We start from the raw sequence: 25,984 nt of genomic DNA on the forward strand, positions 1-25,984 counted from the left end.
GATTAATCTGCTCAGAGATATTCCAGTCACACTCTGCACAGAGCTGTCAGAAATGCACACCACTGATTGTGTGTAGAGAGAAAAAACAACTTGGTGTGGTTTCAAGGTTTTTACTGCAACATACTTCACATCTGCATTAATGAACAGCAGCATGACTATTTTACAGGTTCTGCTCATTTTCTGCATTTCATGTACTTACCTCACCATTGAAGAAGCAGAATATGGTAGCTACAAGTAAGCCCTAAGAGAAGGAAAAGAAAAGAGTTTAGGGATCAGAATATACAGACTTAATAATATTTTGGAAATTTGGACCTGATGGATACAAGATGAAAAGATTAATCCACTTCCTCTGCATCACAGACACTCCCCATCTTTCACTGGTATTCTATTAAATGGACTTTTAGTCTTTTCATAATGTTTTACCATTCCCCCCCTATATTACTAGATTTTATAGATTATCTGTTATGGCTATGAAGTTATTTATATATAAGAGATGTAGAGAAGGAAAATAAAAGGTAGGTATGTATTTTGATTACAGAGGAGAGCCACGCTCCCACTGATTTTGCTGAAGAGATGGTAGAGGAATTTTATCGTATATGTTGCCACTCATTCATCAGTGTAGCTGCCCAGTCAATAGAGAATCCAGCTGTCCCAGGAAGGCTCTAAATTGAACTGTATGTTAGGATAAGCGAACTGGCATGTTAGGCATCACAGTGGATGGAAAGGATATCAGAAGAGGTGTAAGTGGCCAGAAAAAGGAAAAAAATCCCATCACAGCATATGAGTTAGAAGGTAGGCAGGCAGAAAAAAAAAGAGACACTGCACATCACAGCTTGGTTGTAGATAGCTTTAAGTTAATTTCATCATCACCACAGTCGTTCAGATAGCATTTCACTACTGCTATAAGATTAAAGAGGGCCAAGGCAGGAATATGAGATGGGAAAGTGTGAAATTAATAAGAGAGAAAATTCTTGTACAGAGAGCCTGCTTTTCAGGATTATGTAGTTACACAAGTCCATGTCCTAACTGCACCTGGCTTTTATTAAAATAGCATTGCATAGCATCAGTGGGAGCCAAATGCCTTCATTTTAAACTACTTAAAGCAATTATTGGAAACTAAATGTATGGCAGTTTGTGAAATTGAGAGGAAAACTGCAATGCAGCTTATGCTCCCAAGGGCTGCTTTGAAGACCTTCAAAGCTCTATCTTTTCTATAAAATCTTCATTTAAATTATTACCTGCTGAACTGTAGATAATGCTTGGCAAAATATCTTGAACTCTCAGATGCATATTTTGCACAACAAACAGGATAAACAATAAGTTTTTTAAAATAATGCTTATATAGAGATACTCAGGGTGGCTTGGACAAGTGCTGACCATTTCAATATTGACAATTATTTTTTTGTAATAGATTTCTCTGCGGCAGAATTTGTAATTTAACATAAATTCAAATATCAACATGAAACACCATGTAGGAGGAGGATGAAGGGTAGACACAGTGAGAAAAAAAGTTCCTTTTCATATTTTGGCAAAGCAGAGAGTATTCTCAAAAAGCTCAAATCCTAGCATGCAGTAAGCAATACACAATAGCTTGTCCACAATCTTTGGGCTGAGAGGCTCCACAAATTCAAACAAGACCTTACAACTTTAAAGCAGGACTTTTCCAGACCGGACACTCCTAAATCACAATTTTTGCAAGGGTAGAAAAATGTGCCAGTTCCTCGCAGCCTGTACTGATGCTGTTTGTGCTGTGCTGCAGAAATGTGCACAGCTGGGCAAAACCTTTGCTCTTGAACTGCATTGTGCACCCTTGCAGCAGGGGTCTGCTATTATGCTAAATGTGGTTTCACTAACAGCAGTCAGCCATCATGGCAAACCAGATGGATCTTGATATCCTTTGGGAGCAGGGATGCTCAATGGACAGTCTACATGAGGCATGGAAAACCAGAAGACAGCAGGGGGAGAAAAAGAAGCAGGGGCACAGAAAGAAGCAGGGAATTTTTTTTCAAGTTTGGTCTTCAGTGAGAGTGTTTAGGGGGACTGTGGGAACCTCAGTTCAGAAACTGAATCTGAATGATTGAAGTCAAGCCATTTTCTATTTCAGTTCCTGTATGGTATTGGGATTCTTCTGTTACATCCTGCAATTGCTCTACTTTTCTGTTATTCAAGAATGTAGTTCCCTTAATTAATGTTTTCTACTGTCAGCTTCTGACAGAAAAGATAAAGAGGAAGGTGGAGTGATACCTTATACCCCTTTCAGTTTCTCTTCTAGTTTAGAGTGAGCTGAAGGTACACATGGCTTCTTGTTATTTGAGACCATGCATGCTGTACATGTTCTGGCTGAAGAAATTATTTTCTCTAGTCTGTTCCATGTATATCCCATTGCTCTTCTTCCACCTGCTACAACCCTCTGGACTCTGACATCTATCTTTCTATTATATCTATTTCTATTTAATTTATATTTCTTTCTATTTCTATCTCTTCTTTTTATACATCAAATTTTGCCCATTGTTCAGAGGGCTATTATTATCTTCAGCTGTAATGCTACAGAGCTATCAGTAGCAGACACCAGATTTGTCTGTCTGGAGCCAGGAGGGCTTGGGATGACCATAGTTCTACAGTGGATCTATTAAAACATGTGACAGACTACATGCAGGTTAATTATTTAAGGCCCATGGGTTATTTCTCATATCTCTTTGACACGTATCTTCCAAATTCTAACTGCTACTGGGTTTTGCTCAGGATACAATTCTTGCTGAGGATGAGATGTCTAAGTCAATTATATCTCTCTACTGCTGTGTGGAGTTGTTAAACTAACCTGTGATATATTGTCTGCTCCCAGCTAGATAACCTTGGCTGTGGTGTTGAAAGCAGAAATGAAGAATATGTTTATTTTAAGATGAGGGCTTTTAATGACTTAATCTGAAATTCTTTATTTCTGAAACTATATGAAGAACAAATGAATGTGGCTTTCAGCTGAATCATGCCATAGGGATTGTCCAGAGACAGCAGCTCTCAGACCTTCACATACCTTAGCAACACTGTAGTGAGTTTCTTCCAGTGGTTAAGTGACCACTGGTCTAAGTAAATTCTTTGCTTGACAGGTATTTAATTTGTATCTCACTCTTCTAGAACACGAGTGCCTTGAAGAAAAGTTTGAGTAATTTGCTCAGGTTAAAAATAAACAAATAAAAAACACCTATGCAGATACTGCAAATTTACATACGTTTTCCATACCTCTCTTTATTTTTTATTTAAGTTATGTCTCTATTAAACAAAACCAAACCAAAAAAAAAAAAACCCAAAAAACCATAAATAAACAAACAAAAATAACCCCAACAAAAAATAGCTATACTTATTTCTGCTGTTCCTGACCATGTCCAGGGCCCTAGTTCCTGCCCTAATCAACAATAAATTGTGTTGCTGTTAAGATTTTAGTAAGGTTATATATTCATTATTGATGGTAGAAGATAATGTACAGGTGGTCATAATATAAAACTGAGCTTTTGATTCTCTATGTGGACTTTGTCCATTCACTTCTCACTTCTGGAGCTGAATGGACAGAAAAAACAAAAGGGAAAGACATGGCTAAGGTTGTTCATAGAAGTACATCCCATTCCCACCTCTCATTTTGGCAAAAATAAAAAGCTTTGAGAAAAACGGCAGGGCATTTCTTGCCACCTTCATTCACAGCACACTCATGCAGCATCTCATAGGTAAATGACTGGGTTATGAATTGATAACTTATGTTACAAGAAAAAAAATCAGCAAAGCAAAGAATGTGCCTGTGCAGTTTTTGCTGCCACTGAGGTAGGGAAATTATCATGAGAGGGCTGAAGACAGCAGCCCACCTGCTGCAAAATGATAGATACCTGCCAAAGCTCATGCTTTGCTTCTTCTCCTGCTCTCTATGGGGGTTTCATTACTGTAATTTTTGATGAAATTTTCGTATAAAAGTGTCACTTTATTATATCCAGCTTACAAAAAAAAAACATTTTCCCTAACCTTAATTGGCTCAAAATATTAAAAAGTTTTTAAACTACTAATAATTCAAAGAGAACAAAAATACAGAAAATAAAGAAAAAGTGCTTATGTTGTTAAAAAGCAGTCCTATAGCCTTAAGTTTGAACAGAAGGAGAAAATATTTCTGCCTGGTTTGGCATTACAGAAATTATTTATTTCCTTTTAAACTGAGAAACAGATGGAATAAACACCTTCTAAAATACATTGAAATTTATCACTATTTTTAACAGGCTACTTTAAAATGGGTTAATTTTGTTCTGTATAAGGCTGCAGAGAAAACTGAATTTAAAACTTGGAGGCAGTGTGGATATATATGCAGTCCAAACCCAGGCCTAAAACATTCAAAATATCTTTGTACCACACCAGGCACCTCTGAGCTGCGTCCTCCTGCCTGGCAGGGTGGGTGCTGCAGTCCTGAGGGTGCTGCCTGGAAGCTGCTGAGGGCACACAAGGGACCTCACTTGTGGAGAAGAAGGCAGTGACTATTTTCTGTTCAGCAGAATAGACCATTTTGATTTGCCAATAAAAACCAAGGCCCTTATGCCAAATAGCATTTTAATTTCTCATTAGAGGTAGGCTTATACATTTAGAGCTCATCACCAAGGTATAGAGAAGAGTAGCTCTGGCTGCTTGTGTATTGCTGCAGATTCAGGGGCTGTTCCTCCACTCCTCCCTCACAGACTTCTATGGCTCTCTCTTCTTTGGCACAGTGACAGTGCCACTTTATGTAGCATGGCAGCCTCTAAAAGCCTGGCTTGAAGGTGCTGGAGATAGAATGGAACAGCTGGTGTAGGGAGCTGGAAAGCTGAGGCTTATTCATCCCTGGGCTGGTTTGAGAGCTCTGGGAGGACTGTGTCTATAGGTGGGACTAACTGATGCATCATGCAGTTAATTTTCTACTCCTCCTTTTTTCTTGCAAGGTGTTTGCTATGGACCAATGTCAGAAATCAGAAGCTGGGCTAGTGATCCTTGATAGCAGAACCTCTGACAGAAGCACAGCACCACAATCTTTTCGCAGCCTGGGACTTCTCAAAAGATTTTCAGTGGTTCCAAGGATGAAGGAAGCATCAGCTCCAGCCCCAGCTCCAGAAGAGGTGCAGGAGGCCCTGCCAGGGCAGCATAAGCCACATCTCTGTCACTCTGTCTCGGAATGGAGACCTGATTGCAGCTACATACAGGACCTAGAGCTGTTGCTGCTCCATTCCTTCACAGGAGGCATTCTCTTTGCCCAGGTGTACCATTTTGTCTTCCCTGGGCAGCATGATGGGGTTTTCAAGCTTTTGACAGATGTGTTCTCACACCAGAGGTGTGCAAGGAGCTGGCATACCCAGTACCCTAATGCTTTACAGCCTGAGTTTGCATCTTCCATGTGCTTCCAGCATCATCTACCAAGTTTTAAAAAGCAGGTCCTTTGAGGTAGATCTGCAACTCACTGGCTCTTGTGGAGTGCAAATATTTGCTTTATGGTGCCTAATTTAGGAGCTCTGTGAAATAAGATACCTGAGTGTGCTCATCAATGCATCTACAGCCTCCCAATCCATGTACATCATTCCAATGGAGGTATGCTGGTTTTGTGTGGGGTAGAGTTAATTTTCTTCATAGTAGCAAGTAGAGGGTTCTGCTGTGGATGTGGGCTAGAGGCAGTGTTGATAATGCAGGGATGTCTTAGCTACGGCTGAGCAGGACCTCCAAAAGTCAAGGCCTTTGCTGCTTTTCATCTCACACCACCTGGAGTGGGTTGGTAGTGCACAAGGAGTTGGGAGGGGACACAGGCAGGACAGCTGAACCCAGCTGATCCAAAGAATATGCCAGATCATATGGCATCATGATCAGCATATAAAGTGGGAGAAGAAGAAGAAAAAGGAGTATGTTCAGAGTGCTGGCTCTTTTTTCTATCCCACGTGTGATGGAGCCCTACTTCCCTTAGCATGGCTGAATAATTGCCTGGCCATGAGAAGGTGAGAATTAATCATTTTGCTTTGCTTGCATATGTGGTTTTTGCTGTATCTGCTAAACTGTCTTTATCTCAACCCGTGAGTTTTCCCTGTTTTCTCTTTTACCCTTCCAGTTTTCTCCTCCAAGCCAGTGCAGGGAAGGAGTGAGTGGTTCTGTGGGGCTGAGTCTCCAGCTGGGGTTAAACCACAATGTAACAGTTTAAATGTCTCTCTCTTGCCTGGTGGACTTTTCATTTCAACATTCTGGAGTCTAAAGAGCTGATATTGGTGATGGTGAGAAGAGATATGAACCTCTACATTTAGAGGATTTATGGAAAGTTAGTTTGCTGGTCTGGAAAAGTATATGCATTCCCATTTGCAGCACAAAAGCCAGCCTTCCATTTTTTTATCATTTATGTACCTGTTCTTCAGATCTGTTAAGAGCAATCTGGTCTATTGTGTGAAAGACACATGCAGGAGGCATTCAGTGTTTATGAATTGTTCATACAGCTGTATTTGAAAAACCACTGCTTAAAATGGTGAGCATTGATGTTACCATCACAAAAGGAGTGGAACAGAAAAAAAACAGACTTCTGCTGTTATTCAGAAGTGACTTCGGCAGAGGAAACCTAGCTTGCTGGTAAATAAAATAAAATAAAATTTAAAAAAATAAAAAATAAAATAAAATAAAATAAAATAAAATAAAATAAAATAAAATACTGGTGTGTTGTTTTTCAACCAGAAAAACCAGTCTCTGAAAGAAATAACATTACATGGGTTTTTTTGTGAAGAAATTCTTTCTTATCTTCAGTCCTCTGAGTTTTACAATGGACTGCAGCACTTGTTTGCACCATTTCTGTGTACGTGAATTAACTAACACATCAATCCTTCATGTTCATTTAAAGAAGCCATGTACTGTGAAAACCTGTCTCTCTGTTTGAGAAAAGGCATAAAATTTTCTCATTTAACCACTGCAGAAATGAAGAATGTACAACATTTTACACCAAAAAAAGTTTGGTAATTTTTCCCAGGATGTGTGCTTGTACACGACTGACATTCTGAGCTGCAAAACCCCACAGGCTGTTGCTGGTGCCTGCACAGGCTGGTTGTGCTGTGGGTCATGGGAGTGCAATAGCTGGTGGGGAAACACAGCCAGCACACCAGCTAATACAGTATCTGCTAATTACAGAACCAGCCCTAGAAGAAAATGAGCACCAGAGGAGTGATTATACAGCCGGCGATCGATCTTAAATATGCATAAATGCTAGGGAAAGGATTGAGAATGTTTATTTTAGGTTACAGTTAAAAATCCAGTCTAAGTGGAAAAGCAGTCAGCTGCAGCCAGCAGGACAACTGCACAGCCCTTCCAAAAGGCCAAATTCTAGCAGGAAGCACACTGAAATTATACTTCAGAGGTGTCAGGAGCTCTTCCGTGTGAGCAGAAGAAATCCATCGGGGATGAAACTTCCCTGCCTTGGATCCTTCCCTCACCCAACCCTCTTCAGCAGTGCAGCCTCCATTTTAATCTCAGTTTGGTGACTTTCTATTGCATAATGATCACAACTGGAATTTTAAATTAAGGCAATTACAACTGGTTTTGCGATTCTCCAAAAACTGCACAGGACTTATAAGACATTTTAAGAGTAAAGTGATTATTGTAACACTTTGTCTTATCCTAACTTGTTAGAACTGTAATCAAATAATTTGTCATCAAAAAATTAATTTGGTGATATTCCTTTATAAATTTTGTAAATGAAAAAAGTAACAATGCAGGCAACAATAGAATAAAGGAAGCTGTCATTCCTTTTAAGCAGAACTGTAATGTAAGATGCCATACATTTCAAAAGCAGACCTATAACATCAGTATTTCTATCTATTTTTTTTATGCAGCAGCAGGAGCACCCACAGTGCTTTTTTTTGAAGGGATAAGGATGATAAGCAGGACATATAATCTGAGAGGATACATAGATTTTGGTAGCCTTATTTATAATTTCATTTAAGGAAAAAGCACTACTGATTTTTTAAGCTGTCTTCTTATTAAAACATTAAAATAATTTCTTCACTTACCTTCCATATGAATGGAAGTAGGAAGTAGGTCACCATATTCACTCATGTTGACCACTACTCACAAATGCATTGAAAAACTGCCTTTCCTAGTCAATACTGGATATATTCCAGTCAGTCAACCAGTTAACCCAGCATTTAAATTCATTTTGGTTTGGCTTGCTTTGTTTTCAAAAGAAAATAAACTAGACTTACTAAATGATGTTGTATTTTCAGAACATTTTTTAAATCAAAATGTCAGTCTGATAAAGGAATATGCCTAATAATGGAATTCTAACTCCCAAATGCAGCTTAGTTGTCTCTGGTTTTTCTCTTGTGTTTTGGCATTCCCTCTGAACAACAGTTTGCAAATACTACTTATTTTAATATTAAGGTCACAGCACTAGTTCCAGTCAATTTGAGCATTTGAACAGAAGTTGTGCTGGAACATAAAAGCCCTCTGTGAAATCAGTTTTCTCTCCATAGTTTAGGAATAGTGTAAACTGATAATTTTGGTGACTTATTACGTTTTCCCCCTACCTTGTCTCTGTTCTTCACACAGTGGTGCTACTTGTTTAAATGCAGATAATGCAAGACTGTGAAATGGTTGGAAAAGAACTGAAAACCCAGTTATTTTCAGCTTCAGGGAAAAACCCCTAGCAACAGCATCTTTGAGTAAATTAGTTTAACATCAAATAATTCAACTACACTGAAGCTGCTACATACCTGGTAATGCATTAGTATATGCATGATGTAATCATATATTTCTCCAGCAAGTCGGTTTTCTGGTCTCCAGGGAATAATAACAAACTGAATTCCTAGTAAGGGCACCAGGATTAAAGTGGCTCTGACAGCCTTCATATACATGTTGGACTCAGCACGGTGGGTATCTTTCAGCTTTGTTACCAAAACTCGAACAATGTTAAGCAAAAAGAAAAAATTGACCTGCAAAAACAAAGCTATTGTAGGTGAAAGCATTCAAATTAAACAGATGTTCAAAATAAAAATACAAAGCGCATAAGTGGCAGTAAAGCATAACTTTCCAGCTTTATTGTATCTCATCATGGGCAGCCTCTTGGCAGTCAGGTCTTGGAAAATATCTTGAATATTTTCAGGAAAGATCTGTTAAGCAACTCTATGTGCTTTGGAGCCTGCGTGAATGCTTCAGGCAGGCAGGGGTCAGTTCTAGGATGCATTGACGTGGGCAAATTCAGGGTTTCCAGGGAGCACTAAATATTATTTTCATACTGGAAGTTTAAATGGGGTGGACAAACTGTCCCCTAAGAATAACCATGTCTCTGTCCTGAGTCTGACAGTTGCCAAGCTATTTTGCCAGGTGAGACAAATTCCAGCATGTCCCTGGGCACATGGGACCTATGGAAGCACACAATTTCCCTAAGGAATGTGCTCCATGGACAAGTGCTTCAGGCAGGGATGTAAAGCTGTTCTTGAGGAAAACCGAGGCCACCCCTTGCCTCCACCAGACTGCAGGGACCCCGTGCTACTCTACCCTGAGTTACTGTCTCAGGCCAGAAATTCCAGACACCAGAAAATTTTGCCCCTGACCCTTGTGGTCAGTGATAACGCAGTTCAGCATCTCCTCACTTATTTCTGGAAATCAGTTCTCAGCATAGAGTAACTGCCCTTGACCCTGGCTTCACAGAGAGCTCCTTGTGGGATGTGCTGTGAGCCTGCAGGAAGAGGGAGGGCAGACCCAGGCTGATAATGAGCTCAGTGGTCACCCTATGGACATCCCTGGCACCACAGACCCTCTTGGTCTCCAGTGTACCCAGATCACTCTTTACCACTCTGCTACAGTAGAATCAGGCACTGACACTTTGGGATCTTAACAGACTTCCTTTTTTCCTGCTTGAAATAATTATGTAAGTTGTATAATTTCCATAGATATTTCAAGAGCTCAATTCACATCTATATACCATAAATTTCAGTTGATTTTTTTCAGAACAGTGAATCAGCAAGCTCTGGTAAAACATTTCATTGTTTCTAAACTATGCTGGGAGGCCTTTCAACTGTTTTACATTTGTGCTGTACTTGAAAAGAAGAATAATAAATTACTTCTGAGGTCTCATTCAACATTAAATATAAACCTTATTCTCCATCCTCTTCTGACTTCACTCACTCTGCATAACCTTCACTTTTAGATGTTCTGAAAGTAACTGTGAAAAGTCAAAGAAAGACTACAAAGTTAAAACCCCTCAGCTCTTCTGAATCAGTCTGCCACTATGGGAACTTTTGCAGCAAATCAAGCAGGACATACTGTAGGCATTGACATCTTCATAAGAAAAATAAGACTGGAAATTACATAAGCACAATACAGGAATTATAATGTCCTATTTTGAAAACAGCTAAAGATTGATTGGTCTTTTCCCATAATAGTTGCTTCTTTTTTTCTTTGTGGCCAAGATTTACAGATGGGGATCGTTATGATAACAGGAAAGGTTAAATGGGTTTTCTCAGATGGTGATTTGCACTACAATAGCAGGAACAGTCAAGATTGAACCAATAAATCTACAATAAATATAGTTCTATGGGACCAACAGACTACCTATAATGCAGAGAAGGATGAGCTATTTCACATAGCTGTTAAAGACTGCTTCTCCACAAAAGATAGAAAGATCTTTTGTGTTTTCAGCTATTATATGGAAAGATGGTTTTTTTTCATAGGTCTTCCCAGTACTCACTGTGCTACTGTTTGATCTCTGAGGCAATTATTGCAGATATGTCCATGCAGGTGTTTGTGAGTAAGAGGAAAAAGATGCAAGTTCATCTTGGGTGACACAATTAGATTAGCTTGGGGCTTGGGTTGAATAAAATCCTTTCTGCACCTGTCAGGAAGGTCAGGGTTACCATGCTCAACTGCATGGCTGGCATACCAGATGTTGTATGTATGCACATTGCCAAGCTGCACTTTGAACCTCGTCCTCCTACTTAGACAGCCCAGTTCAGTTCTTTCCCTGCATTCTTTTAGCTCCCCACTTTTGGACCATACCAGCTCAGTGACGAGCAAAACCCATGCTGAGCAACCAGCTCACCCAAACTATGGCACAGTTAAATGATTGATGTCATATAAATGTGTATTTGTCTCAGGTCCCACTGGAAAATAGTGTTATGAACCTGTCCCTCGTAACACTGAGTAGAGAAAACCTCTACTTACTTCTGCATTTTGACCAAAGTACAGAGGCTTCTATGTTGAGATTAGCAGCATTTCTAAAATAATTATTATACAATAATAATTGTATAATAATCAAACAATAGCAAACAATATTCTTACCAACAAAGCTGCCATTACAGGTCCATGAACAATATAAAGCAAGTGTGTGTCAACACTCATCCAGCAGCTGGAGGAGAAATACAGCATTAACATTTGTTATTAACTTGAATAAAATATACTGCACAATTAAATAATGTTAAGTTCCCTCAAAAGCATGCTACTCACTTGTCATTGAAGTATCTGGCTCTTGCAACTGCGTGAATGGATGCTGGCACTAAAGGGAACCCTGAAATGATTAAAGTTACAGATCAGTCTTGGTATTTGTTTAACTTGAATTTCATGTGTGTCACACACTAGTAAGTCTCTTGTTCGCAAAACATATGCATGTGAAATCACATCTTTCAGGAAAGAACTTATTCCATCCACCCAGATCCTGGCAATGACTCAATGGTGAGGTGCAAAAGGGACTAACATTCATGGCAGGCCAAAAGGAGAAGCAAACCCCACATATCATGCTCTCCTGGGGTGTCTCAAAGCTGCTGCCAGGCTCCCCTGCACTGCTGTGGCTTTTGCAGGGAAGGGTGTGAGCAGGAAGTGTGGGAAGGATGTAGGGATCATTCTGTTCTCAGAGGAGTCCTCCCTCAGGAAAGCAGGGACACTTGTAAAAATCATGTAAATAACTGTTGAGCAAGAGAGGGGCACATTGACTCGCATGCCAGATTATGGAGCAATAAGAAACAGAGTGAAGTGTTTCTCTTTTGGACCCAATGGCATGAGAAAGTGTTTGGAGCCAGGAAGGTTTTAGGGGATGGGAATTTGTGATATCTTCTGCAGGTTCTCAGCGTCTGTGCAGCCAAGCCCACTCAGTGCAGCTTTATCGCAACAGGGAGAAGAGCTGTGAATACCATACATCCACATGTCCTGACTTATTTGTGACACCTCAAGGGAGGCTTTGACAGGGAGCTGATGGGAGCAAATTTTCATTGGGCTTGGCAACATAGCACACTCAACAAAGCTGCAAGTTCAAGTTCTTATTTCACTGAGAGTGACAGTCTGGACCACTCCTTTTCATTTCCCTTCAGCTGGTTTAAATGTCATATCCCTCTCCAATGGGCTAGAAACCTGCAACAGGGGAGCCTGCACTGCAGGGCTGACCCCAGTTTGTACAGCCTTGCACACACAGACAGCTGGACATGATCTGCTGCCTTGTCTGTCCTGTGCAGAGAGTTTGGTGCACACCTTTGGTGCTACTGCTGCCTGTTCTCCATGAACCACAGACCTTTCAACTGAGCTTTGGATATTCTATAATAATAAGTGAAAATGTGTGAAAATATCCCATTGACACCATGATTAATCACAGAGGGATTAAAAGAACATAGCTACTGTTTTTATAACCTGTTACTGGTTTAATAAAAATGTTTAGAAAATATGGAGGATCCTTAGCCATATTGTGGGGGGTGAGAATAAGGTCCAAAGGTACATAAATAAGACAGTCTTATGTTTCCAGGAATCTTTGAGCAATAGTTATTTACTCTACTGCTAAAACAAAAACAAAAACAAAACAAAACAAAAACCAAACCAAACAAACAAAAAAGACAAAAACAAAAAAATCGGCCAAAAAAAACCCAAAAAAACCCCCCAAACCACAACAACAACAAAACCCCACCAAAAAGGGAGTTCTTATTGCAATTTACCTTGGGAGGACAATGCAGTTGTGGGAGATCAAACTGGATTGTCTTCTCCTTTACATATTTTTAGAAAATGATGCCTTGGCCTCTGGCTGCAGAATTCCCATTTTGGGTGATGATGCACAGCAAAACAACAAAAAGCTCAGAATAAAAATAAAGGAGCTTATGACCTCAGGGTGAGCTCATAGGATTGACAGGTTGAGAAAATAGTTTTGATTGGGAAATGGAACAAGTCTGGGCCAATTTTATTGACTGACTGAAATGCAGTTTTTAAAGGGGCCTTTCTGTAATAGCAAAACTTCTTCAGCTGAAAACTGAAGCGGCCTGGAGTATTGCGAGTAGAACATGCCACGTGATGTAAAAAGAGCTTTTTTCTTCTGCTAAATGCATTACCCTGGGATATTTGGCTCAAAAGAATGCAATGGAAAGTCTTCATTAGCTAGTTACAGGCTAAAAAGCTCATGACTGTCTAAAGCTCAGATTTCCAGCTGCAGGCTGGATGGGCTCTTCTAGGGCTAAATGTTTCTCTTGTAAAGGGCCAAAAAGCAGAGATTTAAGGAGAAGTGGAGCATGAAAGACTGCAGGGTCGTGGTTACATGTATGACTAAAGAGTCCCACCCACACATGGTGAGCAGTGGGTAAAGCAGTGAAGGTCCCCAGCCATCCCAGGGCCAGATATGACATATTCCTTTAGGTCATGTCAGGTCCTTTACAGCACAAACTGGAAATTAGGTCAGTATTCCCAGTACAATCTGGAAGGCACTCAGTTACTCAGTTTCAGCACTGCCCAATAAATTATTCCCTTTTCACTTTTATGTCAAGCTGCCTTGAAGCAGCCAGAGTGAACTGTATTGTTGCACGCAGTTGATACTGTTTTCTTGCCCTGCATAGTAGTGATTTCCTGACCCAGTGAAACAATAACAAATAAGAAATGACATCCCCAGCAGCAGTTCCCAGAGAAGGGGTCAACTGAGGGCATCAGCCTTGAAACATCTGCCCACGTCAGATGCCATTCAATCACCTCAAACCTTTTGTAGATTTTTTATATTTGCTCAGAGTTTTATTTTTCTTATAAAGCTTTTTTTCAAATGTCAGGAGTGGATGTATGTATATATAAGTTCCAAATAAAGTAGGCCATATCTTCTTGCTTAAGGACTATCAATAGCAAAAAATAATGAGAATTTTAACTTGGACATTTCTCATGATCTCTTGAATTGTAATTCAGAGGACAGCCTGCTCTGGTTCTTCTGCATTGCCCTTTGGAGAAATGTATCTCTGTCCACTGATTAACATAGATGGACGTTTAAAATTTGACTGTGTTATTACTCCTTCTGGAATCAGAGGAATTACCATGATTCATGCAAACTTAAGGGGTCACCAGATAGTTGTAATCAGACCATTTTGCTACTAATAACATTTCTGCTTTAGTTAGAAGGTGCTAATCATTACTATTTTTTTTAAATATTAATCTTATTTCATAAAAAAGGCTGCAGACACCATTGTCAAGAGTTATGTCCATTTTTAATAACTTTTTCTTTCTCAAGATATCAGCACCCTATTACCACAACCACTACCCTCTTTATATTTTGGGCAGCTCTGCAGATACTGATGTGTGTCGTATCAGGTAACTTCACTGAATTCCCCACCATGCTGCTGGTATCATTCTCAGCACTACTACAGCTGGCATGATAGCTTTCATTGTTGTCTGGATGTCAGAGGTGCATTAAATTGTGCTGCCTAAATTGAATGTCACCAGAAAAAAAAACAAAAAAACAGTCTATGACCATACTCCTCTTGCATAATTGGATATGGAGTGACACTATTTTGGGAAGCCTTGTTCTGCAAGACATGAAAAAGCCTTGTCTGGAAGCAAATGTTTAAAATTACTCATCACATTGGGTTGCTGCTTCACAGACCTATGAGACTTTTTACATTCAAGTATTCTGAGCTGTGAGATTTTTGTGATAGCATGGCTGCTTGCTCCAAGAGAACTCAGCTATTTGGATTGGTGAAGTCCAGAAATTCTAACTTGGTTTAGGGCTCTTCAGGAAGATTTTCTTCATTTAAGAGCTGATAATATTTCCCATACTTTCAATTCCAAAAGCATTACAAGTATGTCTTTTCTTAGAAAAGATGCCATTCTCATAAGAAAAAAGAGTGCATGCTGGAGTTCTCATGAAGAAAAACCCAGCAAACAAGCAAAACCCACCAAAGACAAATTATTACATGCCTGGCACTACAAACTATATAAATTAGAAAATCATGTTAATTTTCTTGGTGCATAGGTATCCAGAGACCACTAAGCCTTATATCATAAGAGGAAAGTAAATGATCAGACTTTAAAATGAAAATACAGAAAGGGAATAGCTTTGCTGTTACTGCCTATTTAGGATCAAATATTGGATGCTTAACTTGTGTTTGAAGATAGCGTTTTAATTTTCTTCAGATCAGAATGACCTGTGTCATTTTCCTCTAATTACCTAGTTATCTAATTATCCATTAATCTAATCTAAAAATTCCTAATTTTTATTGGCTTAATCAATAGGTCTATTTTTCTATTTTCCTGCTGTAAATGAAATAATCTTGAAAAGTAAAACTTCACCAAAGAGTATGGCAAATACAGAATAAATTGTATCTTCTTCAGACAGGATTGCAGGAACATTCCTGTGCAGTAGGACAATGGATAAAGGTCCATTATTTGCTGCTTTGCTGCACCAGTGGTTTCAAGATAGGGGAACCGCCTTACCAGAAATTGGAATGAGGCCGGAGATTCATGGTTGCCAAATTGGAAAGAAAGGTCTTGATATTGATTTTCTGTCAACACTGATGTGAACTGGATTTAAAATAGTCATTTAAATGTAAAAGATTCTTCATTGTAATATACTGATTACATTTATATGGTCTTTTATTGGACCAGATAGTCCAAAGGAAAAATATCTGCTGCTAACCCATTAAAAAGGTGAGGCATGCCTTAGTGAAAACAGAAGAGATTGCATGTTTGGAGATGAAGAACCAGACCTAGTCATGGTTTCTTTGGAAGTATGCATGTGACCACATGCTGTTGGACAAAACCAGTCCTGACAGCAAAACCACTTAGTAGGTAAGATAAAATTTTTTTCCTTTAAAAAAACATATGCCAAAATATATCTGATACTGGATTCACTTCCAGAGAAAATCTGGTTCCTTTTGTATGCTGTGTTTGCTTCACTTTGTGAGACACAGATACTGATCTTTCCTCTTGATTCCAGGAAAATTATACTTCAAGGGTTCTGTCACACATTCATGTTTTTGCATATACGTGACAAAAAACAAACTTTTTTTTTTTCAGAAAAAACATATACTTGAATAGAAATATATTTTCTCACACAGCTTTTCTTAGCAGAGCTTAAACATTTCTTTCTGCAAATCCCAAGGTGCAGCAGAAAAAAAAATACATTTTCATGCTGGTTTTTTTTTTTAAGTTTCTAAGCCCATGTAATTATATGCGCTCGAATTCAGAGTCGAAGAACTCAGTCTTAAGCTATGATCCAGTGATATAAACTGGATCATAAGTGGCACATAAGTGCTAGAAGAATTCCAAAATCTGAATGTACTGGCCATCTTGCTACAAATGGTACCATACATACCCCAGCCCAAGAGGTAATACCAGTGCAAACGCTGCTCTTCAGCAAACACTGCCACCACGATCAGCGTGTGAAGATAAATGCCTTCGCACAGCATCCAGAAGTAGTTGCAGCCCAGCATGTACTGATGAAAGAATTGCAGCACTTTGCAGCTTACCTGTTAGATAAATGAGAGAAAGTCATACGCTTGACCAGCATTTTTGCATTTAAGCAGGCAAAGATAAATGTTACTGCTACAAGAAAGCAAAGGGGAACAAACATCCTCAGCTCTTTCTGTTTTTGGGGGCTTTTTTTCAGCACCTACCAGTGAGAAGGATTTTAAACATTTATAAATGAGATTAACTAAAGGAATTAAATTAAACTAAATGAATTAAATTAAATTAAAATAAAATAAAGACCTCAAAAAGTAGAAGAGAATTATGATAACAAAACTCCAAATAGTACCACAAAACAAAAATTTCCTTCAAAACCCAGTAATCTGATGAGATTTTCTTAGAATAGAAGTGACTTGTTCTAGAGGTCCAAGGAGGGCTGTGAAAAAGAGTGACATCGAACTCCAATTTGGGTGACTTCCTTTTGGTCAAACCGTTCTAAGTCTTTTTTCAGGTCTCTCCTCTAAGTCAGAGTAATTCACGCTTTAAACAGCCCCCAGCTCTGAACAAATTCCTTTGGAAAGTGCAAGTTTTGGTGGCAGCGGAGATTCTTTTCGTTGGGTACCAGGGATTCTGTCGTAGCTGCTTTGTGAGGTGACAGCTTGATGAAATAACAGATTGACATGTGGAGCTAAATGGAGCTGGTGATGTGGATCCCATGCATGGTTCAGACAAGGTTTGAGACACAGATTTTGTCAAGAGGTTGTGGCTACAAATTTCTGCGTAGTAGTGGGCAGATGGTGGAGGGGACCATGTTGTGCCCACTACTGCTGGCCAGCTGGTGAGGGACAATGCTGCTCCTCTTCTGAATGGGTCTCATGTCCATTTGCCTTCTTAGGGAGGGCAGTGAGGTCCTCCACCTGGACTTCCTTGTCACCACAACCCAGAGGGCCAGGTGGAGTGGGCAGAGATTGCTGTGCTCACAGAAACCCACTGCTTCTGGGGAGCACCACATGTTACCTGGAAATCTGAGGTCATAGTAGTGATAGCAAAGTCACCATCTGTGGCCACAGGAGAATGGTTCTTTCCCTTAACTTCTGCAGATGTTTCCCAAGCTGACTACCTGCACTGTACAAGATGTCATTAGGATTCACTTGTCTCTTTCAAGAGACCCTTTTGCAGTTCAGCAGATAGGGGACTGCATGTTTTGCATTTGTCTGGACTGCCCCCTTGGATCAGAAAATCTCAATCATCCAATCCACCACCTTCCGTTGCAGTCCACATCCAGTCCACAACCATTCTGTTGAATGAAGAACATTCCCAAGTGCTCAAACATGTGTATTTAGTTCTGTTTCAATATTTGCAGTGCAGGTTGGTGTTCATCAAAATATAGGTTTATGGATAGGTTAGGTTATAGGATTCTGACAAGATTAGTGTGAAGAACTGATTTTTATTTTCTGGTAATTCATGTTTTTTTCTTGCCACACAGGACAAAACAGACAGTTACTTCTTTTTTTCCATACTGTGGCTGAACAGTTCTTAAAAGTGTGTCCAAAAGGGTTGTATACTGAACCCAACCCAACCCAACCCACAACCAATACCACCACCACCACCACCAAAACAAATGATAAGGAAAGGTGTATTTTCTCCTTTTTCTGTGGGCAAAAGTGTTCATTAAGGCTCTTACATCATTCCTGGACTGTTTTTCACAGGCCTCGGTCATATGTTTATTTCCTTGTTTCCTAGCTCACGCTCAATGAAACCTCCTAGTAGGTGGCTTACCCTTCTCCCTTCTCCCTTCTCCCTTCTCCCTTCTCCCTTCTCCCTTCTCCCTTCTCCCTTCTCCCCTTATTGTTCACCCATCCCTACAATGGCTGCCTGGCCTGACAGATGCTACCCTCAGTCTGCACACAGATTCAAGTGGCACCCTCCCTGCCATCAGCCAGCCACCCTGGCCTCTATAATGTAAGCAAACTTCCTGAGCCATCACAATGAGGTTTGGGCTGGGCCAGCACTGTGTTCCCTTGTGGTGGTCTCCAAGGAGGAGCTGCAGGTCAGGGTGGGGGGTCACCTGAGGGCTCAAGGCATCATTTTCCTGATGGCTTTAGTGGGAAGGACTCAGAGTGCCTGCATGTTGCACATGGGCTGGTCCTGCTCTTGCCAGGGCCAAATTGTCCCAGTATTCCATCCAGTCACCTGGGCTCTAGGAGCAACATCCCTTCAGCTTTCCAGGTGGAGGGGAGCTGAGCACAGATGACGTGAGTTCTGCAATAAGATCCATGGTACTTCTCAAATCTTTGATTTTGACTTGATTCTTTCCCTGTATCATACAGCCCAACTGAAAGAAAGGTGGCTATGGAGGATCCTTGCTTCTTTTTGCTAGCTGTATGCACTGATCACCAGCCCTCTGAGCAGAGACTGAACATGCCTTCCAATAGAACCAAGTCAGTCTTTGCTGGAACTTGCATCTGTAGCTCAAACAAATGCACACATAGAAAAAACATTCCCTGACAGCCACAGAGCTAAGCTCCATTTGTTTAATTTTCCAAAGTTTCTTTCTTTCTTTTGTGAACCCTACATTCTTTACTATGTCTTGTGGCTTCAAAAATGAAATCTTGTACTTATCCTTTAGGGCAATGGACATGCAGGAAACACATGACTCTTGAGGCACGTAATCACTTCTGATGCAGTAAGTTAAAGAAGTAAGAAAACCCTTGGCAAAGAATAAAGGAATAGCACTTTCATACACATCACATTAATTTGAGAATTTATCTGAAAAAGTTGTTACAAGGAGTTTAAACACAACGGTGCATTGAGATAAGATGTTAAATTCATATTATTAAAATGGAAACAAAAAAATCAGTCTGCTCTAGATGAGGTAACAAATGCAGCGTTTTTCAGCTGTGGCTAAGTGATGCAATGGAATATTTTCCTACAATAAAGAAACTGTTTTTATTTGGTCAGAGCAAATAAAACAGATTTTTCAGTTAAAGAGAACCTTTTACTGATAAGAATTGGATCAGTAAAAAAAAAAACATGAGAAATGCAACCAACATCTTGGTGTATATTAAACTTAATTGAGAAAATAGTAAGGTTTATTAGTGTTTATTCTTACAGAAGCAAGTAAAATATAACTGCAAGATGATATAGAAGCAAATATCCCACCTCTTCAATGTTTGATAACTGATTGTTTTCTTTACAGTAATTTATAAATTTTTACTATAATCTATAAACGCTGATACCTATAATTTAAGAAGACTGATATTTTTACTATGAGGGGGGTGAGGCAGTGGAACAAATTGCCCAGAGAGGTTGTAGACTCCCTATACCTGGAAAAGTTGAAGACCACGTTGGGTGTGGTTTTGAGCAACATGGTCTAAGGGAAGGTGTCTCTGCCCATGGCAGGGCTGTTGGAATTAGATTATATTTAAAGTCCCTTCCAACCAAGCCATTCCAAGACTCTAGGATTTTATGACTGTTAACTTTGAGATAAAAGCACGTGTAGGGAGTTTATTTTCTGCTGAAGACAAAACTTTTGTTGTAAGCTCTTTGAGGCAGAAGCTGTGTCCTTGTTGTGTCTTGTACAATATACAGCACAATGAAATCCAGGAAAGGATTATTGCAGCACCTTCACACTGTGAAAGGGAGTTAAAAGTCATGTGCTTTTCAGTCTGCAGGTGTGCAGGTGGTGGAAGCTAGTGGGTTTTAATTCATGAGCAGCACATGCTGAGAGGAAAGAGCAGGTCCTTTCTAGTGCAGCCCCATAGCTGTCGCTCAGGTGGGTGTGCCTGTCTCCTGAACAAATGCTCCACTTTTTGACAGCCTGGAAACAGACAGCACTGTCCTGCACTGTCCTGCACTGTCCTATTGATGGTTATAGCAAGGGGAAGTGTGAAAAAATTGTCAGGAAAAAATTACCAGCCCTCAAAGTCAGGAAACCACATAAAAAACCAGCTTTTTTGTGATTTTGGAAGGATGTCTGAGAATGAACCGCTTTTGGCAGAATGCAATGTGGAAAGAAACTCAATCTGAAGCAAGGAGGCTGCCTCTGGCCACGTGTTTGCATTGCATTCATGGGCACAGAAACCAAGAAAAGTTCTTTACAGATCTGCAGGACAGCATCCAAGAAAAAAGGGGTCCAGAATTTATAATTCTCCTTTGTCATAAAAACAACCTGCAATGACTTTAAATTGTGGCATAATTACTCAGGGCCAAAAGGGGTCAGTAGGAATACAGTCAGTCATATCCTTCTCACTTACAAATCTTGCAGACAGTTATGGATCTCTTGTAAACAACACAGCTACAGTATGCAACAAAAGCACTTCAAAAGGATTCTGGAACATTTCCCAGAGGAGAAATAAAACAATTTACTCTCCTTTTACAAGAAACAGATAGAAACAGTGTCTATGATGTTTTGCAGGGCATATTGTCATGTTATAAACACCGTTAATGTTCTAGTCCTGCCAAAGGAGTCCCACAGGTCCATCTGCCTATGCAGGACCCTGCAGTTGCACAATAATGTAATTGGCATAGTGCTCTCCTCAGCTAATCCAGCAGCCTCTCTTCACATCTGCTTGTCATTTCTCTGTTAAGCATCTCCTTGGTTATTGGTTTATAACTTATGGACAACAAACTGCAGTATTAATTACCATCACTACTCTTCGGGGCGAGTCGAGAGAAAACTCTTAAACTACATAAACCACAGAACTCCACTTTCAATTATAATAACAAAATTTAATATGAAATAAACCTGCTAATGGTTTGAGGAGGTTGTCCTACTAATTCAGTCAGAGCAAAAGACTTGACTCTGTTTTGGCACAGTAAAGTCATACAGATCCCCATGTGTGCCCATTCCTGCAGTGCTTTCCTGGGTTAAGGAACTCAGGTTGGCAGGTTGGGAGCTCTGTGTTTTACATCAATTCTTGTCAACTCCAGAGAGCCTGCCCTATGGAAAAGCAAGTGTCAGAAAGCTCCTCAGCGTGCATAATGAAGTATCTCTTCTCCAATGCTCATTATCCATGGAAATACCCCCCACTTATATTTCAAATAAGTTGCTGAGAACAGGCAAGCCAATGTTACTGATTTTAAACCAAGCCAGCTATATGAGCTGTCACTACAGCCGTACACTTATTTGTTTAAAGGGAAATAAACATGTTTGACCTCACTCTTCTAGTTCCTCTTCACCTCTGGGAAACCTCCCCAGTGCATGGCAGCAAAGGACCCTCCTCAAAGAGATTGCAGCTTGCCATGGAGGCTAGCTATGGTTTATTTAAAATTCAGTTTGAAGGAAATACAATATATTCTCAATCATTCTAAATTTAGCATTTTTAAAGAGTAGCTTCAAGTTGGATTACTGCTCTGCCTTAAAAAATGGTGGGGTTTTTTCTGATTGTTAGAACACTATTGCATAAAAATATTCCTAACTTCCAAGTATCCATATGTTACACAAATAAGCAATAAAAGGATTTTCCAAAGCAAAACTGTACTAAGTATTGTAGCTGTAAATCACTGGCTATCAGAACATCACACCATTATACAATGTATCTGCAATGAGTCATCCATTAAAATGTGTTCCAGTCAGAAACCTGGCATACTGGGACTTGGAAGAAGATTAATGTTTTAATATATTTTTAAACCATTTACAGAATGAAATGTATGCATTTTCTCAGAGGGCTCCTAGGTTTTGTGTAACAAGACAGCAAAACATGAAATTAAACAACAGGGGGTATTCTTAGCAGCACGTGTTTCCATGTCTATGCTATAGCAAAGCAGCCAGCCCAGACTTACACATTATGGACAGGAATTAATAAGGCTACATCTACACATACTTGAGTCCTGGCTGTTGTAGCAAGAGTTCTCCCTGGACTGCAGCTTTGAGCTCTGCAGGGCCAGCAGGGCTCTCACAGCACATCTGGCACTGTCTCAGTGTGCAGTGGCCACTGGCTGCTCACCTGCAGGATTCACCATGGCAGGTGTGACACGGGGTGTGAGGCAAAGTAAAACAGCCTCACCATTCCCAAAGGGTTTTATCAGCTTGGTTTCTGAGTGGTGTTGCCAGAGAGAAGCAGCTTTTCAGGAAACCATTGTGGGTATGAGCCTGACTGATGGAGGAGAGAAGAGAGGCCAGCAAAGAGGGAGAGAAAACAAAGGCAGGGCCATGTAAGAAAATAGAACAAGATGGTGCAACTTGCTGTTCACTTAGACAGGATCTGTGCCACCTTCTCCCAGTGGAGGGAGGCAATCCCTGATATAAAGGGTTAAGAGCTCCAGTTATTCCAGGCACCTGTCTTCCACCATGACACCTGAGCAAGGGCCACCAGGCACAGGAGGATAGGACAAGGAAGAGGTTACTCAAGTCTGTATCCAGGCATAGCTGAGCTCTGGGCATTGAGCCCTGAGCCAGGGTAGTTTAATTTTGCATGGAGTATATCTAACAGCCAAGTGCACCTACATTATGTTTGAGGTCTAGGATCTAGACCTGCAAAAGCATTCCCTGGGGACTAGGTACAGATACAGCTTTGATGACATGGATATATCCACTCATGATTCAGTTAAATGCTTCAAGAGTTTCTAATGATACAACTGGGATTTGTCATACTAAATATAGACACCCAATCTGTCTCTCCTGTAATCAAAAGATAATGATAGAGATGGTGGAGATTATAGTAAAATTACCTCATCCAAAATGATATACCTAAAATAAACCAGATGGATAGTACCCTGAATGTAACTTTGTCTATCTTTAGCATGGGGTGACTAGGTCAGCTGTATGTGTCTGCAAAACAGGTGTCCAAATGTAAGACATGGCTGACCTTAGATGTTTATGGGTGTTTTAATTCTCTACATGTACTCAGATGCTGCTCCAGTGCCTTTCCTGGAGTGACCTGCTGCTAGGTAGACCCGCCAACCCTTCAAAGGATGTTGGGCCAAGGGAATGCCAGTAAATTCTAAGGTCAGTCAATTGTGTGTATTCAAGCATAAGCCCCTCAGAGGTGAGATGGTTAGCAAAGGAGCTCAATTATCCAAACAACTGACCTAGTATTGGCCTATAGCTCATTCTGCCAACTAAATTTAAAGGTCATGTACGTAACTAATCCAAACCTCTTAATATTTAACTCCTGCTGAAAGTCATTACCTTTTCTTCTTCCATATCCTTATTCCACATGTTTGGCTGTCATCTGTAAAGGCACTTTGAGGTTCTTTCATTTTTTTTCTCTCCTGATTCAGGTCTGTTTGGTCTTAGACACCTTCAAGAAACACAGGGTAGCAGGGGCATGGCTGAGAATGGGCAATACAGCTGTTCTGCACAGCAGTCATTGAAGGGCATGTCTGACTTCATGGCAGAGATGTGCAGGATGATGTAGTCCCTGGAGAGGAATGAGCATTCGGCATTTAATTCACCTGACCTGTTTTAGCCACCTGCTTTAGAGTGAGGTAAATTGTCTTGGACTGAGACACTGCTGCCTCTACAGGAAGCACTACCATTTAATCAGACAAATCCCAGTGAGGAAAATAACTGTGGCAGCATGGTGTCAGGGAGAGTATTGTATTTTGGATGCATTATGATACTGTTCTTCTGAGGGGAATTCTTTTTCAAAGAATCCAAGTTTTGAAGGATTTTGGAAAATATTTTTGGGCAGTTCATACTCAAATTTCTTACATTTCAGGTCGAGCCTTGTAAAGGCATATTGCAAGGAAAACTTGGAGAGACACTTTGAATGTTTCTAGACATAATTGCTTTATATTCACAGAGAAATATCAACACCTGAGCTGCTTAAATGTTCTATGAATGTGGGAGGCCTTGTGTAAAACAGAAGTTCATTAGGGTCTGCCAAGTCCATACAGTGTAACGCAGAATCCACAAAAAGGCAACTGTTAGCATCTGCTCTTGTTGATCTGACATTTAAGGAGTGGCTGCTCGACATTTTTCTATGCCTGTGTTTTTAGGGGCTAATGGCATATTACCATCTATTTAAATTTCAGTCTCTCAGATGCATTGGAAACAGCACAATTGGCAGAAACTTATGGTCACTCAGGTACTATCCCAGATTTTTATATCATCTTCACTTTGTCACCTCTCCCATCTCTTAGGAAGACCAAAAGGAAAAATGAAAAAAGCCTCAGTAAGGCATCTAAGTCAGACACAGTTCCATACTGTGGAAAGATGAGTAGCCTTTCAGAGACAGCTACAGCTCAGATCTGAGGGTACATTAAGCACAACTTTCTTGAACAGCAGTTCTAGAGAGAGACATGTCATGAATTTCAGCAAATATGGAATGGATTAACTCATTTTGCATAAATCTGGTGTGTGCTTTGCTTCAACAGCCTCATGGCAGCAAATGACCACTGTGGCTAAATAAGAGAACTGCAGCTGATGACTGCAAGAACTGGGATGGTGAGATTCTACTGGTTTTGGGATAAACTATGCTGGGAGTGCTCACTTCTCACTGCCACAATGGCAGAGCTTCAGGGTCCAGAGATGCATAATGACTAGGCAGAATGACAGGTTAAATCTGACTTCTTGCAGATATTTACAGCTGAAGTTTGGACTTGTACTGGGTATTTGAGTGCAGGTCTACCTCACCTGAGCAGAAAAGATGCAGACAGAAAACCTGGGAATGAGCTCTGGGATTTGATGCCTTCAGCTTCTGGGCAACAATATGTTTTGCATTATAAGGTCCTCTCTGGAAACACATTTCTGGAGGAAATAGGCTCCTAAATAAGAGGCCATCCACAGGATCTTGATATGAAAACCCTTAGACTGGGCTACACAAAAGCTACCCCTCCCTTTCTTTGTGGATGAAGGCATAGATAGATAGAATGTGAATTTCCTTTCCCTGTCACCTCCTGTGATGACCCCTCCACAGACACATGAACTGTGCTCATGTGAACTCATGTTCATGTGAACTTGAACACAGACATCAAGAACTGTGCTTGCACCTCGTGGGCAAAGCCACCTCAGCTGTGAACCTCAGCAGTGTGATATGGTGCTTTCTTCAGTTCAGAAATTCTTCTTAGTGGGGGCAAATTCTCTCTAACTTTCAACATTAGGGCCAAATCTTCCTGTTCTTACTTTCATTCTATTGATTTCACAATTGCCTAGCCTCTGTGTCACCTCTTGGTGGCTAAACCGGCTGCTGAGGCTCCTATAAGTAATCTAATTGAAGCAGGATGGTGGAACAGATGCATTAAGATAAGACTTCAGAGTTGTTTTCAGCCACAGGAAAGTTGTGGAAACAGTCATATTAAAAAAAAATTCAAATTATTTAACAAGAATGGCACCTCCTGAAGCTCTACCCCAAGTATACTATATGAAACAACACAGAAGATTGAGTTGAGATCCCTTTCC

The 25,984-nt window shown here is 40.2% G+C and overlaps 1 protein-coding gene across 1 annotated transcript in view; it reads right to left on the reverse strand.

Moving 5' to 3' along the window:
• The window catches only part of CALCR (calcitonin receptor), a 66,586-nt gene that overhangs the window by 5,548 nt on the left and 35,054 nt on the right, over window positions 1-25,984 (reverse strand). The window contains exons 7-11 of the mRNA XM_062494938.1: window positions 16,547-16,700; window positions 11,458-11,518; window positions 11,293-11,359; window positions 8,727-8,945; window positions 200-241 (exon numbers count right to left, since the gene is read on the reverse strand). Coding sequence (XP_062350922.1) covers window positions 200-241; window positions 8,727-8,945; window positions 11,293-11,359; window positions 11,458-11,518; window positions 16,547-16,700 — 543 coding nt within the window. The remainder of the gene's footprint in view (window positions 1-199; window positions 242-8,726; window positions 8,946-11,292; window positions 11,360-11,457; window positions 11,519-16,546; window positions 16,701-25,984) is intronic.

Source organism: Cinclus cinclus, chromosome 1 (assembly GCF_963662255.1).
Source record: "Cinclus cinclus chromosome 1, bCinCin1.1, whole genome shotgun sequence".
NCBI lineage: Eukaryota > Metazoa > Chordata > Aves > Passeriformes > Cinclidae > Cinclus > Cinclus cinclus.